This window comes from Capricornis sumatraensis, chromosome 21 (genome assembly GCF_032405125.1).
Source record: "Capricornis sumatraensis isolate serow.1 chromosome 21, serow.2, whole genome shotgun sequence".
NCBI lineage: Eukaryota > Metazoa > Chordata > Mammalia > Artiodactyla > Bovidae > Capricornis > Capricornis sumatraensis.
Window position 1 is genome coordinate 48,031,645 of NC_091089.1, and position 26,869 is coordinate 48,058,513.

At 47.1% G+C, this 26,869-nt stretch overlaps 1 protein-coding gene across 2 annotated transcripts in view; it reads left to right on the plus strand.

Annotated features, from left to right (window-relative positions):
• SLC14A2 (solute carrier family 14 member 2) overlaps positions 1–26,869 on the plus strand; it is a 65,375-nt gene that overhangs the window by 17,384 nt on the left and 21,122 nt on the right. Inside the window, exons 4-10 of one of the 2 annotated variants that reach the window (XM_068993570.1) lie at positions 1,855–1,983; positions 6,647–6,839; positions 10,820–10,967; positions 12,257–12,391; positions 14,140–14,189; positions 14,676–14,850; positions 21,962–21,980. In XM_068993570.1, the coding sequence (XP_068849671.1) occupies positions 1,855–1,983; positions 6,647–6,839; positions 10,820–10,967; positions 12,257–12,391; positions 14,140–14,189; positions 14,676–14,850; positions 21,962–21,980 (849 nt within the window). The remainder of the gene's footprint in view (positions 1–1,854; positions 1,984–6,646; positions 6,840–10,819; positions 10,968–12,256; positions 12,392–14,139; positions 14,190–14,675; positions 14,851–21,961; positions 21,981–26,869) is intronic. The other variant, XM_068993571.1, reaches the window with a different exon arrangement.

The window sequence follows — 26,869 nt, forward strand, 5'->3', positions numbered from 1 at the left end:
ACCACGGTCCCCAGAAAACTACTGATGTAGCTGCATATCCTAGTCATGACCTCCACCACTCCCCTCCACAATGCCTACCGGCCTATCCCCACTCCCCCCTACACCCCTTCTCCCTGTCCACCACTCCTTCTTCCCTGCACGCTCACTCCCCAATCCTGACTTCTCCTACCCCACCCCCACTAGTCCAAGAAGGCACCCTACCACTGCAGCCTCAAGTTCAGAAGCACTGATGCCACAGAGTCCTGGAGGAATGTGGTTCTAGTGAAGGTCTTTGGGGGCATTGAGATTGAACCTAATTTTATATTTTTGATGGTCAAGGTAGGGATGTAAGGTGATGGGTTTCCTTTTGACAATCAAACCAGAAGCCACCAAAGTTTTGGTACAGAAGGGTCCAGGGAGAGGACTTGCCATGGGGAAGGGCAACTGTGGAGGCAGGCCTTAGATGCCCCCCTAATTTCATCTCCCCTGAGTTCCTTTATTTGATTCCTGCTGTTCCTATACACCTTCCTGCCAATATGGGTCAATGGTCTCTGCTCAGTTTTCCCAAATCAGCCGTTATTAAAACTAAAAGAGGACTAAATTCTAACATGGAACAGAAATGAGAAATACAGAGAAAATGCAAACACCCTTAATGATTTTTTTTTCCCAAAACATAGGTTTCTCAGGTAGTTATTCTAGTCCTGAGGAGATTCTGAACTCCAATGGTCTTTCCTCTTGCCCTGTTATTTCTCAGCCCCCAGCCTGCTCCCGGGAGCAGCTAAAGACTCAGCTGTCCTGAATCCCATACAAGTGTCCCCACACAAGTGCCCCATGTTCAGCTTCTCTTGTTGGAAACTTGATACGCTTGCGCACCCTCTCCCCTGCCCCCCACTCCAGCTGAGCTGATCTCCTGCTCATTCCACAACAGGAGGTCCCCCTGTTCCAGACCTAAGCTGTGGCCTCTGCCAGGCAGGAGCCAACTCTGGTCAGAGCACCCTTCCTCCATCACAGGACATGATGCTTCCAGATGCCTCTGCCTGTGAAACAGTCAGTACCTGGTAGGATTTAACATGCACTCACATCCATTCAACAACTCCTTGTACAGACACTATTCACTGCTGTTGACACTCACGTCAGATGAGCGTTGGCCCCATGAAGCTTTCAGTGGAGGACAGCGGAGACCACAGCACACAAATCTTATTCTCTGTGGGGGCTTTGCAATGATATTTGCCCAGTCTCATCCCTTGCCCAGCAGAGCAATGGGAAGGGTCAAGGGCAGAGTTCACTCAGATCAGGGAGAGTTTGGGTGCACACAGGCATCTCTGATGAAGCAGAAGGAGGCAAAGCTTGGATTCTAGGGCACCTCTGGTCCTCCTGCCATGCCGGGGGTGGGGAGGCACATGGGCCTCACAGAGAACACCCCTCATCAACTCTGGGGACAACCTCAGACAGGAGAAAGCATTCAATGTCAGAAAGTCACAGTGTCACACAGCACAGTCAAAACATACACTCTCCTCCCTGCCTCCCTTCTTCTTCCTCCTGCCCTGTCTCTTTCACACACGCGTGTGCACGCACACACACATACACCTTCCTGGTGTCAGGTTTCTATTAGATTTCTCTCTATATCAAGGAGCCTAGATTGCCCTGACTTGCAGAGGAGATCTTATACACAAAGTGCGTCATTTAATTCCAGATCAATGAGAGTAATCACGTGTGTGTGTGTGTGTGTGTGTGTGTGTGTGTGATCTAGAAAGATACTAGCAGCAGGGTGACTACCCAATATTCATCAAGTGAGCTGATCTTTTTCTGTGAGCACCAGGAATGGGCCAAGTGAGTGCCCCCAAATTTACACAGTAACTGTGTTTTCACCCCCAGGGCTGCCATCGCCTCGGGTCTGCACGGGTACAACGGGATGCTGGTAGGAATGCTGATAGCCGTGTTCTCTGAGAAGTTAGACTATTACTGGTGGCTTCTGCTTCCTGTGACCCTCACAGCCATGTCCTGGTGAGGCCCCTCCTTCCTTCTGCTTCCTTACCTACAGGGACCCAAGGCATTGTGTCTGACACTGGCATGGGGCCCAGTGTCTTCTTCAAAGGCTGGCTTGTCTCCCAAGAGTCCAGGAGTTCAGTTGTAACATGAGGGGGTCATTTTGAGTTGGGAATAATAGGGACCTTTCAAAGGCCAAATGCCTCATGTTTTTAGTATTGGCTCTTTCTTTACTGTTTATGGCTGTGCTGGGTCTCTGCTATACACGGGTCTCTACAGGCATGATGAGCGGGGGCCACTCTTCCTTGCCATACGTGGGCTTCCACTGTGGCGGCTTTTCCTGTCGTAAAGCAGGCCCCTGAGTGCGTGGGCCTCAGCAGTCGTAGCACAGGCTCAGTTGCTCCACAGCATGTGGAATCTTCCCAGACCCGGGACTGAACCCACGTCCCCCGCCTTGGCAGGTGAATTCTTAACCACTGGACCACCAGGGAAGCCCACCACATAGGTTTTACTGTGCTGATAAACTCCTCTTTATGATAGGCTTCCTAATGAGGGCTAACACTTACCAAGTATTTTCTAAGTGCCTGGCACAGTGCTACGAAGGGAGGACTATTACTGTCCCCAGTTTACAGAAGGGAAAGGAAGGCATGCAGAGGCTGCGTAACCTACCCCAGATGATAAACCCAGAGTCCACACTATTCAACTCCAGGCTACATGGGAATCGTCTATCCAGCGGCCTAACCAAGACCCAAAGGCTGAAATTTCACTTCTAACAAAATCAGAGAGCTTGCTTGGGACAAAAATCTCTCTGTTTAAAGCAGAGAATCTTTGAGCAAGAAGCATCAGTTGAGGTCTTGCTGTGCAATCGCCTCATTTTTCAAAATAAAACAGTCAAGATAAAGGGTGTTAGGAACAAATAGGCCTTTTACACACATGATGCCCAGTTCACTCGAACCTGCAGTGAGTCTGTAGCATCACGCCCACTGCCGCTGGTCACGCCCACTGCCGCTGGTCACGCCCACTGCCACGCAGTGGCTGAGAGCCTCAGGGGAGCCTGTGCCCCCCAGCCCCTGAGCTCTACAGCTCTCCGACATGCCGTCTGATTTTTAACATCTTTCTCTGGTTTCAAAGTCGGGAGTTACTAAAACCCGTCAGTTTAATTTAGTTTAAGTGCTGTTCCAGCACTTTCTAGTAGTGTTTGCAAATAAATTAAGACATTAAGCATTCTGGGCAATTTACATTTCTTCTTAGGATTTCCTCCTTAATGTATCAAGACAAAATGCTAAGGCAGTCATTTCTGTGGTGATTTCCTTAATGCCCCCCACATGCCACGCTGCAGAAGGAGGAGGGCCTGTCTTTATTTGCATCCATTTGGTTTATAACTGCAAAGATTAAGCCCCTAAGACATGGAGCACTGGATGCCAGTGTGTCTGCAGTGCCCTCACCCTACCTTCACTTCCCAATTTAAAATGAAAAAAACAAAACAAAACAAAAAAAATTGAGCACCTCTACCCTGGCACCTCACTGATCCATTCATGCAGTCCTAGAAGCCAGTCCACAGGGCAGAGACTAGTAGTGCCAGAGTTCCCCAGCAAACTACAATTTGCTGAGGGCCTTCATTGTCCGGGGATTGTTCTAGATGGTGGGGACAGCTGTGACCAAGAGAAGGTCTGCATCCTCTGGGAGCTTACATTCTTCTTGGCAAAGAAAGAAATGCATTCATAAATTGTTCATTAAAAGGATCCTTTCAAGATGTGGTAAGTACTTTAAGAAAAGCAAAACGGGGCAAATGGGAAGGAGTGGTTCAGACTCGTATGGTCAGGGAAGGCCACTCTGCAGAGGGGATATTTAAACAGTCACCTAAACGACAAGAGTGTACCTGCCATTTGAAGTCGCAGGCAGAACCAGCAGCATGTGAAAAAATTCCAACTAAAAAGCATGATGTGTTCAAGAAACAAGACCAGCGGGGCTGAAGCCCAGTGCATGAAGCAGGGGTGGCAGGAGGCGAGGGCAGAGGTAATGAGGGCCATGTTCCATACACCACATGACTCCAGGGAGCCTTTTAGTAATTGGAATATTGTGGCTGTACAGTGTTATATAAGTTACAGGTGTGCAATATAGTGATTCACAATCTTTAAAGATTATATTCCATTTATAAATATTATAAGATATTGGTTATATTCCCTGTGTGGCAAATATATCCTTGTAGCTTACTTTGTACCTAACAGTTTCTACCTCTCCAGTAAGCCTTTCGATTCTTACTACAGCTGTGTTAAGAAGCAGTTAAGCAGACGAGTGGAAGGATGTGGATAAATTTAAACAAATCTCTCTCCTCGCAGTGTAGAGTGGATTCTAGCTGGAACAGGCATGGATGCTGGAAGTGTAGTTAGGAGTCTGCTGCAATAACCCACAGAGGACAGAAATGTTTTGACTAGACCCATGTCCATGAAGGTGATGAGAAGCGGCTAGGCTTAGGGTGTATTTTAAGGACGGTGAAGACAACAGGACATTCTGGGAGGCTGTGGAGCGTGATGAGGCAGGGAGGAGAGAAGACTCAGTGTGCTCCTATAATCTGCCTGAGAACTTGGGCTGATGGAAAAGGCAGGGGAAAAAAGCAAGCTGGTGGTGGGAGACAGGACACAAATCAAGAATTCTGTTTGGACACATTAAACGTCAGTCTTCTGAGTAGAGATGCTGAGAAAGACATTGGATGTGCAAATCCGGAACTTAGTGATCTGGTCAAGATTAGAAAATAGTAGCATGTAGAAGATACTTCATCCTGGAGACTAAAGACAGTCACACATAAAGAGAGTGTTCGAACAGAGAAGACCCAATACAGAGCTGTAGGATCCTCCAGCATTTAGATGTCTGGCAGAAGAGGGGAAGACCCGCCAAAGGGGACTTGAGGAGCGCCTGCAGAAGCAACGAAGTGCAGTGTCGTTGTAGCGCTGACAGAAGGGTCTCAATCCCTGATGGAAGGGTTGAAGGTCCAACTGTCAAATGAAAGAGGCAGAGATTGACCATGGATTCAGCAAAAGAGATGGCATCTGTGAGCTGGACAAGAGCCATTTCCATGGTGTGGGCAGAACATATACCTGATGGGAGTGGGTTCAGTAAAGAGGTGAAAGAGAAAGATTGGGGACAGCAAAGGCAGACTAGTCTTGAGTGTTGCTGTGCAGGAGGCAGAGAAATGGGGCAATAGCTGGAGCAGAAATCAGGTTAAAGGGGGAAGATCGTTATGTTAGAAGGCGCTAGAGCACTTTGGCCTTCCCAGGTGGCTCAGTGGTAAAAAATTCAGCTGCAATGCAGGAGCACAGGAAACCCGGGTTTGGTCCCTGGGGAAGGAACATCCCCTGGAGTAGGAAATGGCAATCCACCCCAGTATTCTTGCCTGGAAAATCCCATGGACAGAGGACCCTGGGGCGGGCTACAGTCCATGGGGTCGCAAAGAGCTGGACACGACTGAGCGAGTGAGCACACACACACTAGAGCACGTTATGCATTTATGAGGGTGACCTGGAGAAAAAGGAGAGGTTGAAGCTGCAAAAGAGAAAGGACAGAACTGCAGGAACCAAGACTTTGAGACAGGCTGAATCCCAAATACAGGAAAAAGAATTAGCCTGAGAAGAGAGCGGGAGCACTCCATTATACGAAAAGCAGAGAGGCAGAGTGTGTGGGAACAAAGCAGATGGAATATGATTCTTATGGTCAGGAAGATGAGGCATTTCTCATCTTGTCATTTCTGTTTTCTTAATGAAGTAAAGCAAGGTGGTTAGTGAAACTACAGGGAGACAGAAAGCAAAGATTTGAGGAGAAAGGAGAAAATGTGAAATAGTTGTCTCAGCAAATTGGAAAGTTACTTTGCTAGGGATCTATAGTAGGGATTAGGGCAGGCTTAAATGCCTGTTTGAGACTGATCATCCTTAATTAAAAGTTACCCAATCAACCGCATCACATGAGTTCAAGTTTGGCCCTGCAGCTGTACACCTGTGCACCTGTGGGAGGCATAGGGCATTGGATGCCAGGCGATGGTCCTTTCAGAAGAAACTCAGATGAGGCAAGGTAAATTTCCTAGTGCTACTCACTCAGCCTTTAAGTGTAGGAGTTAGGATTTGCACCTCACTCCCTCTTTCTCCAAAATCCGTGCTCTCTACAAGGAAGATGAAAAGAACACAGGACACAATCAACTGAAGGTTTCATTTTCACATACTGGTTCCCAGAATAGTTCCAAGCACTTGAGCTGAATTCAAGCCTGTGAGTTTCCTACGTCCATAGCAGCCTCCCCCAGAAGGTTACTTCAAGCATATATTCTAAATGTTATCACAGCCCAGGATACATCATGATGTACCTTATAATGACCCAAAGGCAACTCATGCCATTTTGTAAGGATTAGATTTTGTTTTCCTGGTTTAAGAAATCAAGAAATATGTAAATTATTATTTTATAAACTTTCCTACTGAACACAAAGTATAAGACTTTTACATTTTGTTTCCCAAAGATGTAGACTTATATTGAACACTGGCTTATATCTAGTCCCAGGTCAGTGGACCACTAGATTCTCAAGGGAGACAGAATGACTGTGTCAAGGAAAGGGGAACAGTGAGTGGCCCAGTGAGCGGACTAGACAGTGTAGACCGAAGATTGATGACAGCAATTAATCTTTTCTCTCTTTCATCTCCAGCCCTGTCTTTTCTAGTGCTTTGAGTTCCATCTTCAGCAAGTGGGACCTCCCTGTCTTCACGTTGCCCTTCAACTTCGCCGTGACTCTGTACCTGGCAGCCACCGGCCACTACAACCTCTTCTTCCCCGCGACGCTGGTGGAGCCTGTGTCTTCAGTGCCCAACATCACCTGGTCGGAGATTGAGATGCCCTTGGTAAGTCGCCAACGGCAGGTGTTGGGGGCGGCCTGTTTCCACTGCAGCCATCTCAGTCACCACTCTGTGGATTACTCAGGCTCTCAGCTTCTCTGCATCTCCAGTAAATGATGCGTCTTAGCAGAGAGGAGCACGGGAAAGGGTCGCTGCCACCTCCACATCTTCTTTCCATGACCCCCTACTGGAGACCTTACTTGTGCCAGGCTTGTCATCAGACACTGAGCATACACAGAAAATAGGACAACATCCCTGCCTTCAGGACACCTACAATCTACCCAGGGCAACAGATGATAAACAAGGGTACAGATAAGGGTTAGGCTGGCAATATAGAACGGTGGCTTTGAGGGAAAAATATTAAACAAGATGAATAGGTAGGTGGAGGGTCACGGCACTGAAATAATATTTAAAATTAGGAATTTAAAGATATTAGCAATAGGAGAATTTCCTGGATGTTCCGTGATTAAGACTCCAAGCTTTCATTGCCAAGAGCCCAGGTTTGATCCCTGGTTAGGGAACTAAGATCCCACAAGCCACGAGGCATGCCCTCTGCCCCCACCAAAAAAAAAGATATTATCAATAGAAGATGGGGGTAAATTTTTGTGTATTTTCCATTTCAGTGGCTCTCAAGCAGGAGTGATTTTTTTTCCCTCTTAGGGACGGTAAATGTCTACAGAAATGTTTTAAAAGTCAAAACTAGGTGGAATGTACCACTGGCCTCTAGTGAGTAGAGGCCAGGGATGCTACTGGACCTCCTACAATGCACGGCCTTCTCCCCACAGCAAAATTAACCAGCCCAAAATGTCAATAATGTCAAAGCTGAGAAACCTTGCCTTATGTCCTGATATCCACACATATACAAATGTATTTATTCTACTGATCTCTAGAAATCAGAGATAAAGGGATATAATAAAAATCTCACACAAGATTAAATATATAGAATTGTAAAATTTTGACCTTGTTATTGCATATTAATGGACAGCCCCATGGACTGTAGCCCACCAGGCTCTGTTGTCCATGGGGATTCTCCAGGTAAGAATACTGGAGTGGGTTGCTATGCCCTCCTCCTGGGGGATCTTCCCAACCCAGGGATCAAACCCAGGTCTCCTGCATGGCAGGCAGATTCTTTACCATCTGAGCCACCAGGGAACCCCTGTTAATGGATACAGGGATAGCTAACAGCTTACCCTGAAGCAAATTTATCATGTACCAGACACTGTTCGAAGCCCTTAGCTTACTAACTCATTTAAACCTCACCATAACCCAATGCTAACTACCATCATCCTCTTTTACAGATGAGAAAACTAAGGCACAGGGAGGGTTAGTTGCCCAAGATCAAGCTGTAGCTGGTGCTTCAAATATTGTCCACAAAATCTGATTTCTGAGCCCTCCCCACCCAGCCTGGCCCTGCGTCTCGATGTGCTTAGTGTGGGGCTCGGTGTGGCCCTGGTGCCGGGCAGACATCAGGTGGCATGCATAGCGCAGGCCCTGGAGGTTCAGCCACACCCTGAGCCTGAAACTGTCAGGAAAGGAAGGCCTCCCCCGTCCCTCGTGGCAGACGCTGCTGCCAAACTCTTTTTAAAGTTTTTGTCGTGTTAGAAGTTTTATCTGGGGCTGGGGCTGGGGCTAGAATGGGATCAGAAGCAGGGTTAGGGTCTAAATCCAAGGCAATGGAAAAGACAGAGCCCTGTGTTTAAGTGAAAGCCCACCCTCTCAAATGGAAAACTACTGGGGTCAGAGCAGGAACAAAACGAACTGAATGATCAGCCGTCTGCTGACTGCACACACTGCCTCAGGGCACAATCTGCTGTCCCTGAGCCCTTTGGGTGAAGCTGGTCTGAGTGACAGCCACAGGGCAGGCGGCACTGCAGAAAAAGGCCCACTGAGCCCCCGACCAGCCCTGCATGGTGAGGCTGTGCCATCCCGTGCTGAGAGACCAGAGTAGAGACAGCCACTTAGAAGAGATGCTTCTTATTCATCTTCAAACAGTAAAAGTACTAGGAGCCAAATCCAGGTTCCCTGAGGCCCAGGCTCACCCTCTGAGCTCCCCCCCACCGCCTCTCTGACCACTGACTCCTTTCCTTCTACACCATCCAGATCTGAGTTTTGACCAGTCAGCGCCATTTCTCTTTTTCCTCTTTAAAACAATGAGGGGAGTGATTTCTGTTTTGTTTAGCCGGCTTGTTGTTGTTACACAAGGATTATCCAGAGTACAGAGAAGGCCGGTCCTTAGGAAATTTCCACCGTACACCTGACTGCCCTTTGCACCAGGGTGTTGGCTTAGAGAGCAACATGGAGGGGTCAGGGCCCTGGTTCACCAGGCTGAAGTTTGGATCCCAGCAGAACTTCATTCTAAACTCAGACTTCACTCCAAGGCAGCTTGCCCCCTCATTTTTCTCATTCTTGCTGCTTGGACTTTAAACTTGGCTTCCCAGATGGAGCAGAGGTCCCTGGATTGGAACAAAAGATTTTCAGGGTTCCTTTAAATAAGACAGGGCCCGCACCCTGTGATTCCTTGCACAAGTCTATAGGCTCTGGACTAAACAATGGCTGGTGTTTAAAAGGCCACACATTCAGAGGCAAGAATGGACATAGTTTAAAAACTGTCTGGGACACTTCAAATTCTCTAAACAAATCAGACTGACTCTAGAATTAAATCAAGTTGTTAAAAAGAACAAAATTTCACCAAAGGGAGAAGTGCAGTGAACTCCCTACATCTACAGTAGATGATGACTAATCCATTGGTCCCCAATTTCTATTGTACATTAGCAATATCTGGTGCTCTGGCCATGCCCCCTCACACCACTTAGGATGTCTGGTGAGGTGCTAGGCATTAACATTTTTTTAAAAAGATCTTTAGGTGATTTCAGTGTTCACAAAATTTGGAAACCACTGAACTAATCCACACATATTTATTAAACACCTATTATGGCCCCAGCTAAAGGAGTCCTGTCCTCAAAGAGGTCACATGAGCTAGTAATGGAGGAAGGAGTTGGCAGAATTTTGAAGCTGGAAGATTGTCTGTTGGGCAGCCTCCTTGTGTTACAGAGATGGTCACACACAAACTTCTGCAGAAACCCCTAAAAGCTGGGGCTCGCAACTCTGGGCCAGTGCTCTCCCTGCCCTGTCAATCTCCCTCTTTTCCTTTGTGCCCTCAAAGAACTTTTTGCCAAAATGTGGGTGATTTGGGTATTGTTTTTAAAAAGCTATCTTGACATCACTACCAAATCAATCATCTCCAGTTCCAACATCTCCCAGTGACTCTCAAACCCAGGGATCCGGTGCTTCGTGCTGTTCTCCAGATATTCCTCATGCTACCTGTCTGCCAAGTGCTCCTGGAGATCAGGGGAAGTGCTCCTCTTCTTTCCCAGGCTCCCGCATCCCCGGGGTAGCACCAAATGTGAGCAACCAAGAGACTAGGGGTCAGGCTCAGAGGCTTTAGGCTGGGATCGACTACCATGAGCTGGGTGATCTTCGGTCAAATCATTCATCAAAATGGCCTAGACAGAAACCAACACAATTTTCTGTAAAGCAGTTATCCTTCCATTTAAAAAATTTATTAAAAAATTTTTTTAATGGCCTAGAATATTTCCAGAATTCCTGGAATATTTCTAGGATTTCAGAAGGTCTAGAGGAAGCCCCCTGGTGCCCTGAAATCTCCCAAAGGCAGTCCAGGGAGGCACCCTCTAGACCCCCAAAGCAAAAGCCACATGTCCCTCAGAACCACCTGGCTCCAGCCTCTGTGCTGGGGACCTGCTCGGTTTTGCATGAGGGATGCTTAGATGCCTGCCAGGTGGTGGAGTGAGGAGTCATTTGTTCCAGCTCGTGCCTTCCCTTCCACATTCTCCCACACGCTGGCGGGCACAGCAATCCTCCCGTTCCATGCCATGACCCCCTGGGGAAAGGCTCAGTCCTCACCCCGAGGCTTGGTCCTTGCATTATCAGCCCACACTCCACTGACCTGGACTTTGTTGACTTTGCAGCTGCTACAAGCCATCCCTGTCGGGGTCGGGCAGGTGTACGGCTGTGACAACCCCTGGACAGGTGGCGTGTTCCTGGTGGCCCTGTTCATCTGCTCGCCACTCATTTGCTTGCACGCAGCCATTGGCTCAATCGTGGGGCTGCTGGCAGGTAGGCCAAGACGCCCCGTCTCGGCAGGGGTCATTTTCCTGAGGTCATTTCTCCCAGTACACACTAAAGAGTCTAAGCTTACTATCTTCACTGAAGTTTTTAAACACTGTCAGGGCTTGAGACTTATTTTTTTTCCTTTCTTGAGTCTGCAGGGCATATGGGGAGATGCAAAAGGGCTGAGACCTATTGGCCTGTAGCCCCTGGGAGCTGAGGGGTGAGAGGCAGAGGAGAATCTGGTGTGGGTGTGGAGCACTAGCAGACCCTGTAGGGGTATAAACGACCTGCTGCTAAGTCGCTTCAGTCATGTCCAACTCTGTGCAACCCCATAGACAGCAGCCAACTAGGCTCCTCTGTCCCTGGGATTCTCCAGGCAAGAATACTGGAGTGGGTTGCCATTTCCTTCTCCAATGCATGAAAGTGAAAAGTGAAAGTGAAGTCACTCAGTCGTGCCCGACTCTTAGCGACCCCATGGACTGCAGCCTACCAGGCTACTCCGTCCATGGGATTTTCCAGGCAAGAGTACTGGAGTGGGTTGCCATTGCCTTCTCCATAAACGACCTAGCACTTTAAAATTTTGACTAAGCTAACAGGAAAAATTTTCCCAAGAATTGGATTGCAGTTTAACGAATGTGATTTAATTTCTACATATGTGTCTATACACACATTGATATATGTAAATGAAGAGAGTAGAGTCAGAAATGGACCTTGAGTGTTTTGGGAATAGAAGCCTGTTGACTTATCCCAATATTTTTCAAAAATTTCTAGGAAGCATGACTTAAAAAAAATGTTACTTGGAAATAATTTCAAACTTATGAAAACTTACAAAATTAGAAATTGTGTCTGAGAGATACCCACAAATTCTTCATCCAGATTCACCTGCTGCTCACACCCAACCCCTGCCGTCTCATTTCTCTGTCTGCATGTATCGATAAGTGTCTGGACATAATTTTTCTCAAGCAGTTGAAATATTTCTTGCTAAAAATGCAGCTGCTCTGGCCAAAGGAGTGGGGAGGGCCTGCAGCCCTGCTTCCTTGGCCCACCCTCACCCTAGAAGCAGTCATACCTCTGAGTGAAATCTTTGAAAAACAGTTGGAAGCCACTGCTCTCCCCTCACTGTTGCTTTCCTAAGACCAGACGCCCTTTGTAGAGGCTCCTCTGATGAGCAGGTATTGGCGGGGAGAGGGGGGTCAGCGATGGGAGGAAGGGCACCCGGGGACTGGCACCAGCCATGGGGTGGCCTTTGTGCTGTGACCTCGAATCAGCCAGAAATGCAGTACCTTGTCCAACAGCCCTGACGGTGGCCACGCCCTTCAAGACCATCTACCTGGGCCTCTGGGGCTACAACTCTGTCCTCTCCTGCATCGCCATTGGGGGCATGTTCTACGCCCTCACCTGGCAGACCCACCTGCTGGCCCTCGTCTGCGGTAGGTACCGGGGAAGCTGGCAGCCAAGCCACTCTGCTGTTCCTTGCCCTTCCCCACTCCCCTGGCTGTGTGATACCCATGGTGGACCCTCATCAGTACTGAGCAGTAGTGATGGAAGGACTGCAGCTGGGATCTTATCACTAAGGGATTTGATGGGCCTTCCCTAAGAGCTGGCGGATCTGAGGTTCTTCCCCTGTCAGATGGCATCACCACCACTATTCCTCATGAACCACTAAAGTTCATGAGGAAATCACACACGCATTTCCTCATGTGCTAGTGGCAGCATGCCTGGCCTCAACAACCGTTCTCACTCCACCGCTATCGACAGGGCACCGCTAAGTGCTAGGCCCTCGGCTAGACCTGGAAGACACCGACCGCATCCTCATGAAGCCATGGTCTAGCAGAGATGTAATTGCCCAATATTCAGGACAATTGTCTGTGATATCTAAAAAGACCACTGGAAAGAGCCAGTGAGATGACGTGCCTGGGAGGACTGAGGTCCCAGAAAATAGTCACATAATTAAAGGAGCCTGACTTGCATCGAGTAAACAAAGAACGCGCTGTGTGAAGAGAAATGACCACAGGCATGATACTGCACCCCAGCGCCGCGCTCCGTGCTGGGCAAACAGCACTCGTTTCATCCTGCCAAGGCCACTGCCAGGCATGGATTTTAGCCCCATTTTACAGGTGAGGAAATGAGACTCAGAGGGTTGACAAACTTGTCCAAACACAACTATTGATGGCAGAAGTGAGATTCAAACTCCAGTCCCATCAGTCTCCCTGTCCTGGAGTTGCCTATATCCTCTGGAACCAACAGGACACTAATCACTAATACACAAAACTAGAGACAAGTGAAGGGCATAATATCATCCAGAAGGGCTTTTTTTTTGTTTGTTTTCCCCCAGTTAAGTGTGGGAACTGTAAATGCCTTCTGTGTCTCTTGTACCCTCCTCAGCATCCAGCTGGAGGCTGGACTTGGAGCCAGTGGGCTCAGCAAATATTCACCAAGTCAAAACTACCAAGGTATTTTGAGGTTGAGACTGTAATTGTCTATGATCCTCAGAGAGATGGCTGATTCCTGTGGCTGGAACCACCTGGGAAGGCTTTGGGAGGAGGCTGGGGCTTATCTCAACCCTTTCAGGGTGGGATTTAGATAAGCAAAGAGAGGGGAAAGGTGTTCTGGACAGGAAAACAGAGAAACAGAGGCAGAAGTAGCTTGTCCAGAGGCACCAGGGCTGTGGATGAGTTCCCCTCACTGTCCTGGGGGTCCTCATCTGTGGGTGAAGCCAGGTGCCTGGCTCAGGGACCCAACATGGTCCAGCTGTGAGGGGACTTGGTGAGGGTCCAACAGCATCACAGCAGCTCAGAATTTTGGACAAGAGGGACTTTATTCAGAGTTCATATAGTCTGACAGCTCATCCCTCCAGACAGACAATCACCCAGCCATCCAGTCTGTGCTAGAGCATCACCAAGGGTAGTGTGGAGGAGTACAAGATGCTTGTAGACCCCTGACTCTATGCAGGGCTACCATGGAGGTGGGGAGGGAATAAAGGGATATGCAAGCTTTCATCTCTACCCTCAGAGAGCACACAGCCCAGTGAGAGATGGGTCACAAGGAAACACGCCAGATGTCAGGGTGTGGGGCCAACACGGTGGCACTGGGGCCGGCCGGGGTGGAGCCTGCTCTTAGGGAAGGCTGGGGATGGGCCCTGGGAAGCTGACTCCTGATGGTCCTTGTGTCTCCACAGCCCTGTTCTGTGCATACATGGGAGCAGCCCTCACCAACATAATGTCAGTGGTAAGTTTGGGGTCTCCTGACACTACCCTAAAGTGCCCCGACCCAACCAGGGCTTCAGGACATTTGGAGTCTTGTGAGTGAGTTCTGGTCACTAGCACTCCATACAACAGCCTGGTCAAGGTTTATTCAGGGTTTTCCCAGAGAAGGACTGGCCGTGGCATATTTTATGTGCCTCTGGGGGGTGTGTTCGTGTGGATGTGTGTGTGAAAGAGAAAGTGTTGTAACCAGCAGTGGGGAATATGGGTGGACAGATGGAGGTACTCATGTTTAGCCGGAAATGAGAGATTGTCTCTAGGGGATTTTCAGCTCCATCATTAGAAGAATCTGATTGTCCCCAAATTCAAACCAACCATTCTGACACGATCAACCCAGAAGCCAAGGCTGTCACCAGGGGAGGGTCGCCATTCTCAGCCCCTACCGCATCCTTCTCCTTCAGGGTCCCAGGAACCCAGGAACATTTTCAGATCCCAGTGTTTTTGCTTTCAGGTTGGTGTGCCACCAGGCACCTGGCCCTTCTGCCTCTCCACACTCACCTTCCTGCTCCTGACGACCAACAGCCCCTCCATCTACAAGCTCCCGCTCAGCAGAGTCACCTACCCAGAGGCCAACCGCATCTACTACTTGACAGTGAAAAGCCGGGAAGAGGAGAAGCCCTCCAGCGGTGACGAGCCAAGCTATAGGCAGAAATGCTCTTTGCCTCGACCAGGGTCTCTGCTCCCTGTGATCTCAGCTCTGGGTCAATCGGCTGCAGCACTCGCTTCCTTTGCCTCTCCTCACACCTGTGTGGAACAAAACACACCTATACCTCCCTCTCCCTGTCGCTGATTTTCTCTCTCTGCCCAAATCGCCTTAACTCTCCACTGTGCACTGTTAGAAGAAGTTGGTGATGAGTTCCTGGTGGTAGTAGGAAGGCGTGTATTTTCAATGTCAGTGACTTAAAACAAAACCATTCTTTGTATTTAGTCTTTTGTAAAGGTGATTCAGAGATGATCTTCTTAGCAGGTTTAACTAAATAATAGAAGCTATGAAATTAAACGTGCTGAGGGGTTCCTGAATGGGTGAAAGTTCAGGGAATGCGGATGCCAGAGTGCACAGAGCTGACGACTGGTGGGTACATACAGCTTTACATAAAAGAGAGAAATTTCAGATAGAGGAACACAGTTTGAAAGTCAAAATGGGGACAGTTAGGGCACTGAAAGTATCTAAATAGGGACTCAGACATTCAGGGGTCAGAGTAAAGTGCAAGAGGATATTCTGTAGCAGGAAGTAATCAGTAAGTTAGGCTCCTACATGACTCATGATGAAAGACTGGCATGTCTCACTGCAGGTCAAGCCAGCGACTTTGAGCAGGAAATTCAGTTGAGGAAATCACCTGAGCTCAGTATGTGAGAGGCTGGGGAGATCCATTTCATTTCCCAGTTTGCCTGTGGGTGTTGGAATTTTATGAGATTTATGATACTTAAAACAGATGGTTAACCTTGAGTAGAAGAACAAACAGTTATCAATGAATTTTATAATTTGTCTTCCCAATTATAGGCATTAACTTTCTATCTTTATTTAGATACAGGGGTTGTCAACCTTGTCCTGAAAAGTGTCAAATTTCAGCTCTGGAGGCTACACAATCTCTTACAAATAAATACTCAACCCTGTCATCATAGAGCAAAGTAGCCTTAGACAACATGTGAATGAAAGAGGGTGGCTGTGTTCCAATAAGACTTTATTAAGCAAGCAGCTAGATTTGGTCCACTAGCTGTAGTTGGCTGGTCCCTGCTATAGACCATCCAGACAACAACGCTCAGGATCTGGAGACCCATATGTGACTTAGGAGCTGGTGGGAAGTGGGCAGACTCAAAGGACACCACCAGATTCTTTACATCAGACAAAGCCACAAGGCATTTACATGCTGGGCGATAGTGCGGAGTGTCTTAGGAAATCGAGGGCACCGAGAAAGGGAGATCAGGGTGGCAGGAAGCAGGAAGATCTGCCCTGGGGCTCTTTCAGAGACTGACACGCCCAGTGATGAGCACTAGGGGGCGCAGTTTTACACCGGCCCCTCCGTCCACACACGTGTCTAGGAACCACCCCTCAGGCTCACCCGCTCTTGGCTCCTCGCTGTTCTGCCTCTGCCAGTAGGTTCACCACCACGGGAGGAAGAAAACTGGAGCCCTTCAGTGCAGGGTTTCCAGGCAAGAGGAGCAGGGAGGCGCTGGAATCTCAGGGCTGGAGGGAGCACGCAGGCCAGGTTGTGCCACCATACTGTGACCCATGACCTCCATTTGGAGGAAGAGGACTTTTTGTTTCCAGACAGCCTTCCAGAGGGGACTCCCGTCGCCCTTTGGAAGGAGACCCCGCACCCCACATGTCCTAGCAGGAGATAGAACCAGAAACCCTATTTGTTCTTTATGGGCAAATTGTCCTAGGAAATCCCCTGTTCTCTCCATTAAGCCCTGAGAATCTCCACCCAAAGCACTGGATCTGATGGGAACAGTCCTTTAGCCACGCTTTTTATTGGATTCTCAGGAGAGGAAGACTATCTGGATATGAAAAATGCTTTCAGCTCAGTTGGACAAGATTCTCTCTCCCCTTCCTTCTCTTCCTACACCACTTCTTGGTTTGTCATTTACAAGGTAACACATGGGTCACAGTTATCAGGGTTGTTTTTCCCTCCCAAGTTCCTGCTTTAATTCCCCCACAAGAATGAAAAGTTAACTGTGTTGCAAGCTGCCAAACTTGTTCGGAGAAAAATGGATAAAAGCTAAGTTATTCTGAAAAAGGAAAAAGTATGTCCAGCAAATCTGGAAAAGCCGCACAGCCCCAGAAACTCTATAATGCAGTGTGATCAAGATGGCCAGGTATTTATGCATGAGTAAATGTTTTTACAAGTGTTTTTACACATTATCTGCTAGTATGATGTAAGGAAAAAACAGACAGTGTATTATTAATCAGTGAATTATCTTGCCAAGAGAAGTTGTACAGGAATGATAAAATAATTTTTTTTTAATCCTTTGAGGCTAAGATGCTGAAAGTTGACGATATTTTCCAAATGTGATCAAACAATCTCCTCTTAAAAGCAGAACAAGTATAGTCATTAAGCCAGGCTGGTGAACAGAAGCGGCATCTCTCTTGGGCACGGCTGAGGGTAGGCAGAAGTGAAAACCCTCTAAGAAAACTCTGCCCAGCGCAGGCCACTGTCCACAGGCCATGGACAGATGTCCAGAGGTCCTCGTAAGTAGTCCAAATAGCCCCCAGCACCTGAGAGCTAACTCCCTGGTGTTATCTTATCCCACTTTAACCAGAGCTTCCCCCTCTCCTGCCCCTGAATGAACATGTCGAGAGCCCTAACCTTGCAGATTCTCCCCACCAGCATGGGGCAATCCAGGAGGCCTCCAGGAGGGAAGAAGGGTTTCTGGGAACATGTCATAGCTGTTTCCCTAGTATCATCTCAAACTACCAGCAGCTCTTGGATGTACAAATGATATAGTGAATAGTGAAGTCGCTCCGTTGTGTCCGACTCTTTGCGACCCCATGGACTGTAGCCTACCAGGCTCCTCTGTCCATGGGATTTTCCAGGCAATAGTCCTGGAGTGGATTGCCATTTCCTTCTCCAGGGGATCTTCCCGACACAGGGATCGAACCCAGATCTTCCACATTGTAGACAGACGCTTTACCATCTGAGCCACCAGGGAAGTACAAATGATAGTTGAATATAAATATTTATGGTTGAACAGAAACAAACTACTACTGTCTGAAATTCAAGAAAGTAAGAATGTATGTGTGGGGTTGGGGAGGGCGGGCTTTAGCAGGAGTGCTGTCTTTAAACTCTTTTTTCCCTAACAAACCCCTTTCTCCCCCTCTCCACTGCCTCCTTCCTCTGACCTGGCCATCTCTCCCACCCATTTTCATCTTCTGTCCTACAACACTGACAAGCTCTACCATCACTGTGAAACAGTGTTGTTCTGTCGCATTTTTAAATGGTCGGTTTTAATTATCTCTGCAGTCTCTTCTATGATAACTGACATCATCAAAATCTCTACTTCAAACTGGGAGCTTGCTAGGAAATAATCCATTTTCTTTAGCTTTAAAATTTTATTGCCAGAATATTATTCACAATGTTCTCGTGGTAATTTGTATCTCTCCGGTTATCTGCGGCTTTGTCTCCTTTTTCATTTCTAATCTTATGTAATTTTCTCTTTCCCTTAGGCTTGTGAGGGGTTCATTCATTTTATTGATTTTTTTCAAAGAAGCAGTTTAGAATTTATTTGTCTTTTTCTACTCATTTCGATTTGTTTTTTATTTCTTTTTCCTGTTTTCTTGTGGTTTATTTAAATGTTCTCTTCTCCTAATGTTTTTAAAATTCATATAAAATTCCCTTATTTTAGATCTTTGCCATTTAACAACAAAGACATTTAAGTCTATTAATTTCCCTCAGTTACAGCTTTAGCTGTGTACTGTAGGTTTTGGAATAAAGTGTTCTGTTTTCATCAATTTTAAAAGTTTGTTATTTTTACATTTTATTTCTCTTTGAGGCAAGAATTTTTGAAGAATGTGTTTCTTGATTTCCAGCACTTCAAACTTTTTGATGTTTTTCAGCTTTCCATATCTACTTTTATAGGATTATGAGCAAAGAATATGGCTGGTACAATCTTTATTTTTAAATGTTATGCATTTTTCTTTGTAGCCAAGTATATGATTGATTTTGAACATACAAAATGCAGATTTTTTAATCTGAAGGAAATGTGTATTAAATTGATTTATTAACTGCATCATTCAACTCTTCTATGCACTTATTTATTTTTAGTCTATAAATCTTAATTCTGAAAAGGGTTTATTAAAATTCAACTATAATTGTATAGTTTTATTAAACTCTTTTTGTATTTCTGAAATATGTCTCATATATTTAGGAGCTACATTGTTTGGTACCTATGGACTATGATTAACATTGATTATTCTTAAATTTTATCTTTTACTACTACAGACTGCCCATTGTTATGCTCATTAATGCCTTTAACCAAATTCCAATTCAGCTGTCATTGACACTGCTGAATCCACTTTCTGGTATTTCCTTATCCTTTTATTTTAAACTTTATCATTTCCTTTTAACTGTACCACTTTCTTTTAACTGTGTTTCTGACCTCATTCACTCATTCATCCAGAAGACATTGCATGAACTTTTTTAATATGTCACTCAGGCCCCCTTGACAACAAACCAGGAAAGAATCAGACCATTTCCTGCCTTCAAGGAATTCATGTTATGGGGATTTGCCTGGCCATGTGAGTAATCCTACCTGAGAGGATGTCACCCCAGACTGCCTGAGCCACATAAGGTCACAGCGCCAGTTTCATGATTTTGAGTGGTGAATGAAATATCTTGTTGGGTTAATCTTCTGTTTAGGAAGATTAAGCATGATGTTAAGGGTTTCAGGAAAATTTCTATGCCTCTTCTCCTCTTGTTCTTTATCTTGTCATTACCTGCCTGCCCAAACACTCCCAGCTGTCCCTTCAGTTCAAGTCTTTGAACCTGTTACAAAGTAAACAGTCTTGGGAAGGTAACATAGTAAGCATGATCAATCACTTGCATCTTAGGTTGAAGGAGTCATTTCTGAGAACTGGTTGGATGAGAAAAGGAGACGAGAGTACAAAGAGAAAAATGGGTAGCACATTGTGAGAGTGTCTTTGGCTGAGATGGGGCCAGGCTAGAGGAATGAGATATGGAGGCCCTTTGTTCTATCATCGGTGATGAGGAACTGTTGTATTCAGCTTAGAGAAGAGAAGAAATGCCTAGGGCCATGACTGTGGAAGAAGTTGTCCTGTTACTCAACAATACCTCAGAGCATAGAATAAGGACCACTCGATGGGAGTGATAAGCAAACAGACATTGAACCAATGGAAAGGGATGCTTTTTACAATGGAAGTTGCCTGAGAAATGGTTGTCCTGTGAAACTCTGAGTTCAGGACAAGGGCAGGAGACCTATAAGAGATGCTTGCTTTTGGTAGGGTAGACCAGATGACCGTGGCAGCCTCTCTTCCAACTTCAAGTTTCAGTGATACTATGGCCCTGAGTTCCTACAGAGAAATAAGGGGGAGGTATCATTAAGGTGGTAAAAAGTATAAACATGGAGACAAATATATCAAAAATATACCGTTGCTGCATTTATAGGTTTTCCTAGAGCTTGACTGGTTAGCCATTTGCTCAGTCTATCAAAATGCTCAACATGGCTACTTGTGTGGATGCAGCCTGAGGGACCAGCATCATTTAACTGTGCCTTTTCCTTGACTTTCTCATCTTCATCACTTTCCTCTGTCCAGGGATTCCTCTTCCGGTCAACCCTATAAGATCTGCCCATCAAGAAACTCAATCTTCTTACATCTGTGGCCTACATCTGTGGCTACATCAGATCTGTGTGTTCTGGTTTGTTTGTACTTCCTGTACAAGTCTTGAGCTTTGTCTCCATGGGTCATAAATGTTGTAAGGGCCTGGGGACTATTAATATAATCTAAAACCAGCTAAGAGTTGGCAGTTTCAGTGAGGTTTATTGATTTCCACTCAATAAACCACAGTCTCATCTGGCAACTTTAAAAGGCATTCACTTTTTAATATGAGATTTTTCAACTTACTTGGCTTTTCTTGCCTCTTGTGATTCAAAGAAAATAGAAGAATCCATAAGAAACACTTCTATTCCTAGTGGAATTAGAATTCCAAGGCCCCAAGGAGGGAGGTGGGGGACATTGCTAGAAAAGTCCTCTTATTCTCTGTGAACTGGTAGCTAGGAGCCTCCAGCCTCTCCTCCACAGGCTGCTGAAACTGAATGAATAAAGGAAGTAACTCTCCAGGGAGCTTCTAGCTCAGCTTTCATTCATTCCACAGGAACTCTAGCCTTTTCCCTGGAGGAATCTGACTTCCCCACGTCTGGCTCCTAGAGGTCAGTGCAGGCTCCTGCCCCTACAAAGTTGGCAATGCAGAGTTGAAGCCATGAACATTATGAAGAAGATAGTTCCGAAGTAAATTCTGATTGACCAAGCCCACCAGGAGATAATAACCGGTACCCATAAATTATCTTGGGGATCTCCCAGTATCGAGCTGTGGCCTTTGGTGGGACCCTTTGGCAACAAGCATCCACCTCAGTCTTCTGCTTTCCAGGAGCACTCGCTTGCCCCTCCCTAAGCTAGTGTGTGTGACAGACACCACTCATCTGAGGACGAAGCTCCATTTGGCTCCTGAGATGTGGGTGGATTTCCTGATGGCTCCTCCCTCCTGGCTACTCATTTCCTGTCTTTTCTAATTGGTCACATGTTGTTCCTGGGTAGCATCTCCCTGTTACTTTCGGATGCGTAGGGGGCTAAAGTGAAGAATGCAGCACTGGAAGTTCAGGAGTGTTCAGGAGAGGCCAGAGCAAGAGAGGGCACGAGGTGGGCCTCCTGAGCTGAGAGACCAGCAGGCTGGGGACAAGGAACGTGTCATCAGCAGATGACCACAGGCCCTGAACTTCAACACCAGAGGAAGGCCCCTGTGCGGGAGCTGAACTCCAGTCCATTCCCCACCCCTCCCTGGAATGCGGGGCTCCCCCCCTGCCACTCGTCTGTTTGCTTTCCTTCCTCAGAAGGGCCCTCTCACCCTGTGATCAGGACCCCTCTCCGGCAGTTCCGAAACACCTGGCCTGGTGGAAAGGGCGTTTGACGTCAGCGGGGAGTTTGTCTACTCAGGTGTAGCTAATATCCTCAGTGTGAGTTCTGTTTCTGAACTTGGGCAGCCACCTCACACCCTGTCACTTGAGGGGGTGGGGGTGATACGCAGTTGATGCTTGACCCTTCAGACTCACAAAGCCAAACAGAACATGTTTGGATTGGGCCTCCTCCCCAGACTCCAGCCCACCAGACACCACCCCTCCCCCACCACCACCACCACGGCTGTCTGGGACCCAGGAGGGCCGCTTCCCTCCATATATAGAGCTCAGAGTCCTTTCTGGAGACAGGGGTTAGGTTTTGCCCTCCTTACTCTGAGAGGGCCCACCAGGACCTGGTCAGCAGAGTCAGGAGGAAAGGTCTAGAAATTTCCACAAAACCAGAAAGAAGGCATCTAGTATTAATTAGGCTGTGCAGAAATATCCATCAAGACACAGATGGCAATAACATTCCTCAGCCTGTGCCCTGCCTGTGTGGGGGATTAAGGGAGTTCATTGAGGTGGGAACGCAAATTGGCCCCTGAGGAGACGACACTTAGGTAATTGCCTTAAAGGCATATACTGGAGCAAGAATTCTAAGGAAAGGGGTGATTGAAGGTGATGCCTGAGGAAGGACAGAGAAACTACCTCCAGGCAGTCCAAGCTCTGCCCCTTTAAAGGAAACCTGCCTGATGGGGGCACCATGGTGGCCAAGGCCAGTCTTCCCCAGGGAGTTTAGGAAAGTCAAAGAGTGAGCCCGCTGCAGGAAGAGCGCTGCTTTTCTCTCCCTCTTCTGCCACATGGTGCCCTTCCTCAAGTGGAAGCCAAGCACCAGGCATAAGGTGAGGAAACGCGAGGGGAATTTACAGAAAGGCAGCCAGAGGATGAGCTGGTGGGCTGTGGGAACTGAAGAGGCTCAGTTTTAGGGAGAAGCCCAGCGCCTGAGTTGAGGACCAGAGACGCCACCCAACTGGAAAGAAGTTTCTTCCCAAATCCCAGTGGTCTGGACTCCTCCAGACCTGTGCAAGAAATCCAAAGGAACTCAGGTAAGAGGTCTGGGGGAGAAAAATGAATCAGGGAGACCCTCCAGCTGGGCTTCCCATGTGGCTCAGTGGGAAAGACTCCACCTGCCAATGCAGGAGACTCTGGTTCGATCCCCAGGTTGGGAAGATCCCCTAGAGCAGGAAATGGCAACCCACTCTAGTATTCTTGCCTGGGAAATCCCATGGACAGAGGATTCTGGTGGGCTACAGTCCATGGAGTTGCAAAGAATCAGGCACGACTGACCGACTGAACAACAGACCCCCTACCCGACAGGGGCCTCTATCTGACTTTTCAAAGAAACAGAAAAAAAAAAAGGTCAATCTCTCTGTTCCTTCTTCTGCTGAGCTTCAGAAAGACAGTCCTGGGAATGGAGGACCTTATTAAGAACTCCAGGGAGAGTTCAGATCCTGGAAGCTTCAAGCTGGACAAGCTCTTAAATAATTCTATTAATAGTTCAAACCCCATGAGGAACCCCATGGCTTATACAGGAAACTGTCCAGGTGATAAATGAGCCTGGACAGAAGCCCAGGTGTCCTAACTCACAACACTGAGCTCTTCTTGGACATCTGGCGATGGATCTAAGTTAACCCATCAGCCTCAAATCCCCTTACCACCTACCTGTCCGCTGGATGAGCCTTCATATTTATCATCCTTTCCACAACTCTGCAACACACAGCTCTGACATCAGTGTGATTCCCAGGGCAGCCCCATGTTGAGCTGACTGTGAGATGCTAATGAGGTAGGTTTGAGAACCTTGTTCCCAAGAGTCCTCACCTGCTGCTTCCAGGGTGGAGGTGCCTGGTCCAGAGGCACCTTAGCCTCTCACCTCAGGTCCTATGCTCCTTCCACAGACATGCCAAGAGAACTAGAGCATCTCAGTATCCACAAACATCTTCACACAGCCCATCTCCTCAGTGGCCTTTTCTTTCATGGGCATCTGAGATAACTTTAGACGTGTTCCATGTAGCTACAGAGTGATGTTTCTGGAAGATAGGTAGCCATGCCATGAGGAACAAAGTCTCAGGACACTGACTTTATCTGATCAGAGAATGAACAATCTGGTATGATATGTGATCTCCTCAAAACTAGCGCTGAAGGATAGGAGCCTCAGTGAACTTGCTGAGGTTAGGCAATCCTGAGACTTGGAGAGCCCACGGCCAGTCGTCTGCCTGCCTTCATGTACCCTCTCAGACTTGTACAGCATCCACACTTTCCTTTAAAAGGGGAGGGGAAAAATAAGTTTACTCTCAAGTGCCAACTGTATCTAACTGGTATTGTTTGTCTGGAGATTTGTGTTAAGAAGGATTCTGAGGCTGTGTTGAAACTGACTGGGAAAGAGGTCTATGGTCAGATAGCTGTGTTTGCCACAGACAACGCAGGGAAGAAGCGGCAGAGAAGGGAAACGTTGCCACAAGAGAAAAAGCAGGTACACAGCAGCCCAGAATTTCCTTGGCCTGTCACTGGATGACACGAACGTAATGGCACACGGGTGGATTCTTTCTGTTTGTTTTTGGTAACTTTTGTTACTCCTTTTAGGATATGAAATACTTTGTAATTTTTTTAAATAAAATGATCACAAGTCCATTGATATCATTTGCGAAGGCTCCAACAGTCTGTAACACATCTATATTGCAGGAGTAAAGACTCAAAACCAGGAGGTTAAAACATAGCTCTGTAACTAATCAGCTATTTGGCCTCAGGAAAGCTGCTTTTCTCTGGGCCTCAGTTTTGTTTTGTTTTGCTTTGTTTGCTAATACCTAGATCCAAATTCTAGAGAAGGAAATGGCAACCCACTCCAGTGTTCTTGCCTGGAGAACCCCATGGACAGAAGAGCCTGGTGGGCCACAGTCCATGGGGTTGCACGACTAAGTGACTAACACACACACAGACCCAAATTCACTTGGTTATTAAAGACTGAGAGTTCAAAGTAGTTTCATTGGATAGGAAAATTTTCATGTACATTGTAACTATCAGTATAAAACTCCCCCGTGGCCCTAACTTCAAAAGATGGATCTAGAGTACCTTCTGGAAAGAAACGGAATGATCCACGTGGCCATATAAATCAAGGATGGCTTCGTGGAGGAAGCGGAACATAAACCAGATGATGAAGGCTGAATAGAAACTAGGCAAGAAGAGGCAGAGGGGGCCAGAGGCAAGGCCAGAATACCAAGGCAGGGTGTGTGTTGGGCAGCAAAGGATGAGTGGGATGATGAAATCAGCCCTATTGTGGAACAGCTGGAAAGCCTGGCTGAGCAGTTTAGGCATTAATATACCCTTGGCAGTAGGGAGCCACAGAGATTGTTGAGTGAGAGAGTCACGTAATGATATGCCTAATAACTGAAGCACAGAATGGATTGAAAGGAGGGAAATTAACAGCACAGACACACCATTCTGAGGTGTGGCCTGGGTGTGAATAGGGGAAGGAGAGTGAAATCTCCCTCAGAGGAAGGTCAGTCAGATGTTACCCCAGTTACAGATGGGGCGCTCTGACCTTCGCACTCTCCTCAGCCTCATTCATGAGGTTGTTATAAGGTTAAACGAGGTTGCAAGAGGCACCAACTCATTTATGCTATTAATGTCTTCCTGGAGTGAGACAGAGACTCCAAAGTTCCCCGTTCCTCTAAGCCTTTCTCTGCACCTCTATGAGGAGATGGCTACTAGGGGAAGGGCTGGGTCAGAGGGCTGGACTGGATACGCCGAAAAGCCTTTTCCAGTTAACGTTCAATGCCTCTGATAGTTAATAGAATGATCTTTGAAAATGTCAACTAAACACAACTTCACAGAAAAAGATAACACCTCATTTACCACCCACAGATGTCTGCATCACACATACACACACGGTAGCCTGGAAAATTGCACATCACAGCACAAAGCTCAACTTCTCCATGGGGAAATGTGTGCCCAAATTGTGGCCAGTGTTATCCTGTAGGACTGGATGTAGGAAAAAATCAAATTATATACAATTGTCACTTCAAAAAATATCCTTCTGGTGTAGTTGCCTCATGATGTGGGAGTCTCTGCCACAGTAAGCTGGAGAAATAAGAGACGTAGGGATCTGTGGAGTGATGACAAAAGGGTCTTGACAGTAGGTTCCAGATTCTCTATATGTTGGGCATTGCTAGAGATAGATGGACAGCATTGGCCCACCTCCAGGAGGCAGGAAAACCTGTTCAAAACCTGAGAAAGACAGCTTGTAGACAGTGTACAGGTAGAGACTTGTTGGAGTAAAGGTTGATTATTAGTAGAATAGACTAGATCATTTTTCCTCTTCTGAAAGATGTCATATACGATTTGGGTTTGTTTTTTTTTCCCCTCAAAGGAACTTTAGTAAGCTTCAAAACTGTATCTGACAGGTGGGGTCTTCTGTAAAATGACTTTTACCCCTGATATTTGAACAGATGGCATTTTCTGTGTGTTAGCAATCAGTAGACGCGTAGATACTATGGATACTACTCTTCAGAAAAAAAAGAAGGGGGGGGCCTTTTAAGCAAATCATTGTGGCTCATGACTGTTCTTTCCTTCTCTGAATCAATGAGAGGGTAGCATCGTTGGACTCTTGCCTCTAAAGATACAAGATGCTGGCAATCCTTGAGGGCAGGGACTGTGCCCCTGAACTGGACAACCCCAGTGTGATGCTACCTGCACTGGGACACTTAAAAGTCTGGTTAGAGAAGGAGGTAACAGCAGTCCCTATACCAGGTAGGCATGCCGAGGAGTTACTCAGCTGCTAAGGTCTGCCTGCAGATTCTTGAGGACAGAGCTTCCCAGAACATGTGTAGTTGGAGCAAGAGAGCAAAGCCCTTGGTACTTGAAGAAAACAGAGGGGGCCTGGCATGGCCCGAGTCCCCAGGATCAGGCCGTAAGCATCACCATCTGTTTGCTGCACTATGCCACACAGTACTATTTTTTGTGTGCCATGATGTTAGAGGGAAAGCCGAAATAAACCCACAAAGTGAGTCATCGTTGAAAAAATTTTGT